This window comes from Poeciliopsis prolifica, unplaced genomic scaffold, assembly GCF_027474105.1.
Source record: "Poeciliopsis prolifica strain line A6 unplaced genomic scaffold, Auburn_PproV2 SCAFFOLD063, whole genome shotgun sequence".
Taxonomy (NCBI): Eukaryota; Metazoa; Chordata; class Actinopteri; order Cyprinodontiformes; family Poeciliidae; genus Poeciliopsis; species Poeciliopsis prolifica.
In genome coordinates this window covers 163,939-172,690 of record NW_026562438.1, presented here as the reverse complement: position 1 = coordinate 172,690, position 8,752 = coordinate 163,939, and the positions used below count along the sequence as shown (strand labels likewise).

General features: G+C 34.9%; 1 protein-coding gene across 3 annotated transcripts; it reads right to left on the bottom strand.

The window, feature by feature from the left end:
• Positions 1–706: 706 nt before the first annotated feature.
• On the bottom strand, positions 707–5,979 carry LOC129351049 (natural killer cells antigen CD94-like). 3 transcript variants are annotated; one of them, XM_055019820.1, is made up of 7 exons: positions 5,833–5,979; positions 4,275–4,357; positions 3,504–3,593; positions 3,252–3,437; positions 3,004–3,164; positions 1,775–1,893; positions 707–1,210 (listed from the first exon to the last, which is right to left on the bottom strand). In XM_055019820.1, the coding sequence occupies exons 1-7, from the start codon at positions 5,898–5,900 to the stop codon at positions 1,063–1,065; spliced, it is 855 nt and encodes a 284-aa protein (XP_054875795.1). In that variant the 5' UTR covers positions 5,901–5,979; the 3' UTR covers positions 707–1,062. The 3 variants fall into 3 exon arrangements, with proteins under 3 accessions (XP_054875795.1, XP_054875794.1, XP_054875793.1); XM_055019819.1 differs by lacking the exon at positions 4,275–4,357 and having other exon boundaries at positions 5,831–5,979; XM_055019818.1 differs by lacking the exon at positions 4,275–4,357 and having other exon boundaries at positions 3,252–3,593; positions 5,831–5,979.
• Positions 5,980–8,752: the final 2,773 nt, after the last annotated feature.

Genomic DNA, 8,752 nt, shown 5'->3' with positions numbered 1-8,752 from the left:
CTGTCACACATAAAATAACTGAAAACTGATCAGAAAAATGCCTGACAGCTTTTAAATGCTTCAGCTGCAGCTCAGGCTGGTTCCTCTTCCTCTTCACGTAATTTAAAACAACCCATGCGTCTAATGCTTATTGATAACCACCTTGTGGATATTTTCTTGCTCAAACTGTTCTAGGAAACACTCTTAATTAACTTCTCTAACAAATATTTACTCACCACTGTGACACAACAAGCCGACACATTTCAACATGTGCAAAGCTGCTGCAGACAAACCCTGAGGCTGATTTCAAACCTGATACTTCGGTTTGATTGGAGACCAAAATTACAACATTGGTCACATTTTCAGCTGCATAAAAGTGTCTAAATCATCATCAATCCAAAACAAAAACAGGATCTTGCACAGTTGCTGTTTTAATTGACTGGTTAATATTTTTGCAACTTTTTAAAAGGATTTTTTTAAAAACATTTTTAATTAAAGAATAAAACTTTGTCTTACACCTAAATACATGCATGTTTTAATAAGATTTTATTTGCAAAATCAGAAATTATTGGTATATTCTTGAATTGTGGACCAAGGGGCCAAACAAATCCGCTAGAGGGCCGCAAATGGTCCCTGAGCCTCAGTTTGGACATCCCTGTGCGAAAAGATGATGAGGTAAATTCAGAAACGTTTTAGAAAATGTAATTGTTTATTTTACGAACATGAACAAAATGAGCAGCCAGAACATATTTCATCAGATCTTCCTCAGGCAGAGAACACGAAACGTTTAGCATCAGATATCCTGTTAGGATGGAAAACATGCAGAGCTAATGTAAAACACATCATCAGTGTGTGCAGGAAGCAGTGGAGCTTCATCTTCTCAGAGTAAATCATGTGCCTGGTTTAACATTTATGCACAGAAATGAGATTTATGGTTAACAGAAGTAAATCCAGAGATCCTGTCTGAGGCGTTTAATCAGATCCTTTTAAATAACATCCACAATAACGAACACAAACTGGAAACAGAAAATTTTAACAGCTTAAGTTTTAAATAGTCATAAATATGGGTTCAGTGTGTGGATCCTAATCGGGTCGGATCAGGACTCTGGTCTCACAGATCCAGCGGTTCTTCATGTAGCAGCTGCTTTTGGCCCAGTTGGAGGAACGGTTGTGATGCGGGTTGATTAAACCACAGGAGAGTCGATTCGCAGCGTCTTCCGTCGACCAGAAGCTGAAGAGTGAAAACACATGGAGTCACTCCGGTTCTGCTCAAACCCGAAACTCTTCAACCGGCTGCTTGTTTTTAACCAGCGAATCAGAAGAGATACCTTCTGTAATGCTGCATCTCTTTATGCCATTTGAATGAACAATTATCAGGGCTGAAACCAATAATCAACCAAAAGCCTTTTAATCCATTAGATTAAAGAAAAATAACCAAACTATCAAATTAATTTTGTAAAAAAGAAAATAAATAAATTGGTATAAATTAACTGAAATTGTTTGAAGTGATTAATTTTCTGATTTAGAGTTTGGAGAAAATATTTTTACCTCACTGACAACAACACTGAGGAGCCAAATTATCCTGTGCAACCATTTTCAAAAGGTTTTAAGCAACAATTTTCTTAGAGGTCTTTAATTTTCACGGTGAAGCAGGAGGAGATGAGTGACGATTTCATCACCTCCACTTTTCACCTCCTGCTTATGAAACTGCTGAGGATATTTCAGTGGCTCCCGGAGGTGAAAGGAGGAAGTTGGGAAATGCAGAAGTTTTTCTTGTGTTTGCGTTGACGCTTACGTCACAGAGAGGTTCCGGCCGTCTGCCCACGTCCACACGTCCTCCTTGTCTTTCTTCAACCCGATCCAGTAGCCGTGATTATTGTCGTTGTATTTTTCTGTTTTGTTGTTTATAAATTCCTGCATTTGTAATGAAAGGAGATTAAAAATCTTAAAAAACAAAACAAAACTGTGCCGTTTGTAAAGTTACACAGTAAAAAAATTATCAGCAAAATCATATTTTTACCACATAATTCCTACATTTATAAATTTCAGAGTTCTAAACTAAACATTTAATTCACAAATTAAATATTTATAGGAAGCTCAATATTTAGTTTCCAACAAAATGTTTAAACTATTAAATATTTATTTTGTAGCTAAAAATTTAGATCCAAATTAAACATTTGATTTGCTAGCTGAATATTTAGTTCAAAACTAAATGCTTTTTTCTAAGTAAACATTTAATTTCCAAACTAAATATTTTTTAAACTAAATATGTAGCTCACACCTATTTATTTAGCATGCTAGCTGAATATTTAGGGCTAAATTATATAATCTGTAAATATACAATTTATACATTTTATAATAAATATAACTAAACTAAATTAATGTATAGCTTAATTTTCAAACTAAATATTTAGCATGCAAACGAAACATCTAGGTTCCTTGCTAAATATTCATGTCATTGCTAAATATTTAGGTCTAACTGAGATGGACAATAAATTAGTTTACCGATAAGCGGAAGTGGAATTTCAAAATAAAAGCTTGGTTTCTACGACTTAAAAAAACATTTTGTACAGGTCAACATAACCAAGGTTTTATTTTGATATTTCACTTCCGCTTATCGGCAAACTTGTTTACATATCAGCTAAATATTTAGATTGAAACTAAAATATTAGGTTGGCAAAATAAATATTTAATTCAGAGTTAGATATTTAATTAGAAAACTAAAAATTTAGGTCATGTCTGAAATTTTTTTGGGGAACAAAACATTTAGCTTCCTCACTAAATATCTAAATTGAAAGCTAAATATAATAGCTTGTAAATTGAATATTTTAGTTTGAAAATCTTACATTTATAGATGTAGGAGAAACTGGATGAAAATCTGACTTATGAAAAAACATTTTTTCTCTGTTAAATCAAAGCATTGCTGTTATTTTTTACTGTGTAACGTTAAAACGACATCCCATATAGAAATAATGAAAAATGTAACAGTTAAAAAACGTTGGATGTGTTTGTTAAAATCTTTACCTGCTCCTCCTGGCTGTCGATCACCGCCAGCTTTGCTTTCTCTTTCACACAAAACTCCTGGCTTTGCTCCCAGGTTTTCCAGTTCTTGCTGAACTCGTCTTTTGTAAACAGGTAACAGTTTGACTGAAACATCGCCCAGTCGTTCGGGCAAGGCTTACACTCTGTAAAACAATAAATAAAAAGCTCCAGATGCCTAAAGGCTGTAAAACATTTAGCAGTAATGGTCTATTAAACCAGTATCTTCTAACGTTTCTGTGGGCAGCGTTCAGCAGCAGGGAAGTTGTCGTAATCGAGGATGACGTCGAGAGTCCAGTTGAGTCGGTTTCTCTCTCGGTGCAGATCTGCTGTTCGTCTCTGTAAAGCTGCTCTCACCGCCGCCAGCTGCAGACTCTGCTCTGCTAAAACGCCCATCTGTCTCCTCTGCTCGTGTGTGACTGCAGTCAGGTGTTTAAAATGTTTTACCTGCACAGGTAGAAGCTCAGAGAAACAAACAGACTTACAGACACTGAGGACGATGATGGCCAGGAGCAGGATGAAGCAGATCATCCCCAAAAACAGCAGAGGGAGAAACCGAGCTCTCTTTTCATTTTCTATGAAAAACAGATCAATAAAAAGTCAAAATCTTTCAGTTTTAATACATAGTTCCTGCAAGTCTGAACTGGAAGTGATCCGCGCCATTTTGGTAGGCAAAGCAAACAAAACTGAATAATTGAGACGACAAAAAGAAAGTATCAACACTCTGGACCAATGTGCAAGAGAAATATACATCAACAAAACGGCTGCTGTTGGGATCGACACATTAGAAAAGAAGATATAAAATATATTGACGATGTGGTTAATAGTGGACATTCATCGCATTTCTACAGGATTTACACACAGAAGCCAAAAATTATGCTCTAGTACTATAGCACTACTTCAAGTAAAAGTAAAAAGTACAGAGTAGTAAAAGTACTCCTAACCGTACATTTTTAAAAAGTTGCTCAAGTAAAAGCAAATAGTCACATTTGATGTGGGAACTCTTTGTGTGTGTCGGCTACATGCTAGCAGGTAAACGCTGCATTAGCTAAGCTAACTTTGCCAGTAACTGTTCCAGTAAACATCACTGAGTTTATCCTCGTGTGACACAGAGGTGGGAAAACGTCTCAACAGTTGTAATGCACTCGGATTGTTTAGAAAGGAGAGGCGAGAGCTAAACTTGTCTTATTTATTGTTGTCATAGCAACCGCCTGCCAAAATGGCTGCCAGTTCATGGAAGTGACGTCACACGGGACCTGTTATGATCGGTTGTGTTTCCTGCGTCTCCTCCTCTGTCTTCACCTCATCGTAAATTATTTCTTTGAAGCTCGATTTTCTAAGAAAAAAAAACAGAAACAAAACAATAATATATAAATGTTTGACTTTTTGTTTTAAAATGTTTAAATTTTTCTGTCATTTACATATTTTTTGTTCTCTAAAACCTAAAAAACACGGTGTTTGTTTTAGGGATTAATAACTGATGTGAAATGTAGAAAATAACTTTAAAGGAAGAACATTCTGACTGTGGCTAAAGCTTTGCTGTGGTTTATGTTAAATTCAGTCTTTTTGTTGAAAATCGCTTCCCAGTGTCATTTGATTCTCTTCCAGCCAATGTCCGACCCCTTTTACTCTTAAAGCTGCTCATTTTTAACTAGAAATAGATTTTTTTGGGAATAAGGGTACAGATCAATACATTCTGAAGGAAAACTTTAATTTCTTTTTCTTTCTGAATGATAAAGTATGGGAAAAAATCAATAAACTAATAAATCAATGTAATTTGAAATATCAGGTGAGAAGGCAGTGAGTGGGCAGAATCCAGATGTGATGAGAAATAACTCCAGTTATTTTTGGAACAGAAAGAGGAGCTGCCATCGTTCATCCAGTGTGCTGCGGGTTGAAAACCTCACATGAATGACGAGCCATTTGTTTCTACCTTGCCATGGAGAAATGACGGTTTCAAGAGGTGTGACGCTTCTGTAAAGGTGTCAGTCTGAGCTGCGAAATGTGCAAAAAGGCAAATTTCTAAAATGATTTAGAGAAAGACGAGAATGAGCCGATGGAACCAAAGGTTATTACCGCCAAAATATAAATGTGTAGATAAAAAAAGGATCAAATTTCAGCCAAAAAACTTAAATTTTGAGATTAACCTCAGACATTGTCGAAAAAAACATAAAAATTTCTGAGCTCCATTCTGAGCTAACATTCAGTTAAAATTCAATCTTGACATTCATTCAGAAATGTTTTTGAAAAATGTGGACATTTTTGCAGAATCTTTCATCTGTGTTGATCCTGACACGGAGAGGAGCTCCTCTGACTCTGCAGGTGGCGATCAGATCATCATGGCGAATTACCTGCAGCACCTGAAGTTATGCAGGTAATGATGTCAGAAATGATGTTGTTATATTAACTGTTACTACAAAGAAAAACGTTTTGCTCTGTTTTATGAGGATTATATCAGGAGAAAATAAATGCTTTGTTTTCTTGTTCTGTGTTTGAATAATGTGTTTTTCTGCTGCTCATGTTTCTGCAGACAGAAATGAGAAGGAAATAAATGACTCAGTAATGATGCATTCGCTGAGCTCAGACTGGAGAGACAATTATAGCTCCCAATAAAACCAGTTTGAGCTTTACTGGGAGGTGACCAGTAAATAATTATTTCTGCCTTTTAATCAACAGAAGATGTTTGTGTTCATCCTAATTAAGAAGTTTAGTTGTAAAACTCAATAGATGATAAAATAGCAGTGTTCTCTCTTCAGCTGTTATTTTAAACGTTAGTCACTGCTGTGTTGAACGAATATAAAACCAATCTTACCTGAGCCGATCTGTGTGGAGACACCATTAGTCTTAAAAGTCACGTTTGCATAGTTCAGTTCTTCCTCCATGATTAAAAACCGTTTAATCTCCTGGAGTCAGATAAAGTTAAATCTCCGCAGAGACGCTTCAGTCTGAGTGTTTTCAAGCTCTGAGTGGAGACAGGATGTTCACTTCTGCTTTTCAGACAAAGTTATGAAACCAAAGAGGGAATTTAGACGAAATGTTCATCAGAGACCAACTGGGAGGGAAGAAGCTGTTTCTGGTGACGCTGGCCTGAAGGGAAAAACGGTTTGTGTCCAGGATGTGGGGGTCTGCAGAGATGTGACCATTTTACAGACCTCATGATGATTCTCTCTGCAGAGAGGATTGTAATAATCACCTTCATTACATTAAACTACTTTCTTCCATTTCATCTTTCTTTTAAGTTCTAATTGGTTGGTGGTCAGAGGCTTCTTTAGATGTGCTGCAGCACAGACCTCTACAGAAGATCTTCCATATATTCATCTATTAAACTCTTTGCAGAAATGTACTTTGAGTTACTATGAGATGTCAGTTTGGTTGAATTCCTCGTAATAATTGAAAAACTGATTGAAAGCAGACTGGGAATCTTTGCTCAGACTTTTCTAAGTTTAGCTCAATAGTTTGAAAAGTGGATTTTATAGTTTCTTTATGAAAGTGACAACATGAATTTGCTTTTACAAAGCAACTTTATATAGTTTTATGAAGTTGTTTTCTATAAAACCTCATTTTTTTATAACTACAAGCAAAAAACTGTAGTGATTTTTTCTCAGATAAGAACTTGGTGCTGTTTGAGTTTACTGCGAATTTTCTATAATTCAATTATCAAATTTATACGCTAATGTCCAAAAAGTTGGAATAATTGAATTTTCTTCTCATGAAATGTTTTTGATGGCATTCAGAGAAATAACAGGAATAACAGAATTAAGAAGAAAAACACAAATTATTCAGAGTAATTCATTTATTTGTGCAGTTTTCCCAGCAGATTATTATTAGTATTGATAACAGCTGCATTGCTAGTAAGTAATCTAGATTAAAAAACCTCTCAATAATAGATTTTGTGCTGAAGTTCAGCACAGAAAACCTGAGGTTGTTGTTCCAAGTAAGTTTGTTTTATTTAAAAATAAAAACTGATGAAGTTGGATGAAGCAAAATGGAAATATCCTCAACTGCTTTTTTCAGACATCTGATGTACTTTAATAACTTCAGGGTTTTAACTTGCATGATATTTTAAAGTATTCACATGTAAAAAAAGATTTCCATGTAAATATAATCATCCTGTAGTTGAACTGTTGAGTCATTTTTTCCTGTTTTCTAATCAGAAGCTGAAGCTGCTGCAGAGCCTCGTTTCCTGCGGCTGCTCGTTTTTGTCTCCCCCTGGTGGCAGTTGTCATCATTACAGTCCATGGTGAGTTTCTTGTTTTCTTTTTATTTATTTTCTTTTTATTTACATGTTAAAATCCGTGCAGGCGTCTTGCAGAAATCCTGTCCTGCATACTACAGCACAGTGTAGTATGCAGGGTGTTTTGTCTCAGTTTTTAAGAACAGAACTTAATTTTTCTTTGTTTGATTTGTTTGTAATTTGATGTTACAGATGATGCATAATAATCACAATTCACTTCAGTGTTTTCTTTTGTCTTTATTTCTCCTAAACATGTCACACAAAATAAACGAGTGTTGTTCAGAAATAATCTTGTGGCAACATTAATGCTGCAGGAGTCAGTTAAATATGCAAAATGTAAAAATAATTAATTACTCTTATGATTGTTCTTATTTCTATAATAATGCTACTAATAATATAAAATAAAATTCTGATTATTGTTATTACTCATGTATAATATAAAACAACAATATTCTGACATTATTATAAATAAAACAATATTATAATATAAAATAAGTTATTCTATTTTCATCCAAACAAACATTTCATAAAGTAATAAAGTCTTTCTTTTCTTTTTCTTTTTTTTTTTTTTTTTTTTTTTTTTACCAAAAGTGATTTTAAATTACTAATTTTCATTACCAAAAGATGATCAAAGCAAAATTATTGTAGGAAGAAAACAATATGAACTTTGCACACATTATTTATAATTTTTATTATCATTATCAGCTGCAGAAGAAAAACATCAGAGTTGAACATTCGCAGTACAAGAAGGGATTTAGAAAATGTAATGATTTAAAGAAACAATGAAAAGGATTCAATTTTTCTATGTGTTTTATAATCATATAAATTCAAGGATGGAGAATTGAAGGAAAAGTAAGCTTTTTAGTCTTCAAATCAGCTTTTTTTTTTTCTAAAATCCTGCTTTATTTTTAACAAACTGGCTGCTGCTGTTTGAGCTTGTTGTGAGATTTTGCATCTTTCATGACAGGTGAAGAAGATCCAGACTCTCATTTTGGGTCGTTGTGTTTTAGAAATCGTTTCTGTCTTCCTGGTGGCGAGATGAAAACATCAAATAATAAGATACTTCAGCTTTTCTTAATTGTCTTATGAAGTAAAATACTTCAAATGTTTGTACATGTATATTTATTATAAAGAGAAATTCAAAATGTTTCATCTGAAGCCACATTAAGACATAAAGAGATAATTATAAAAATAAGCATTTAGTGCTTTCTAATTATATTGTGCCAAAGGTGAAATATTTAACTTTTCAGTTTTCAGAGTTTCAGTGTGTGTGTGTGCGTGCGTGCGTGTGTGTGTGTGTGTGCGTGCGTGTGTGTGTGTGTGGTGCGTGTGTGTGTGCGTGCGTGTGTGTGTGTGTGTGTGTGTGTGCGTGTGTGTGTGTGCGTGTGTGTGTGTGTGTGTGTGTGTGCGTGTGTGTGTGTGTGCGCGTGTGTGCGTGCGTGTGTGCGTGTGTGTGTGTGCGTGTGCGTGCGTGCGTGCGTGTGTGTGTGTGCGTGCGTG

What these genes read in the sequence shown, in the direction of transcription:
- LOC129351049 (XM_055019820.1), bottom strand. Translation starts at nt 5,900, where the DNA reads ATGGAGGAAGAACTGAACTATGCAAACGTGACTTTTAAGACTAATGGT. An exon ending in GTCTCCACACAGATCGGCTC is followed by an intron (nt 4,358 to 5,832) that starts AGGTAAGATTGG and finishes GTTTTTTTTTCT; the next exon opens with TAGAAAATCGAGCTTCAAAG. An exon ending in CATCATCGTCCTCAGTGTCT is followed by an intron (nt 3,438 to 3,503) that starts GTAAGTCTGTTT and finishes ACCTGACTGCAG; the next exon opens with TCACACACGAGCAGAGGAGA.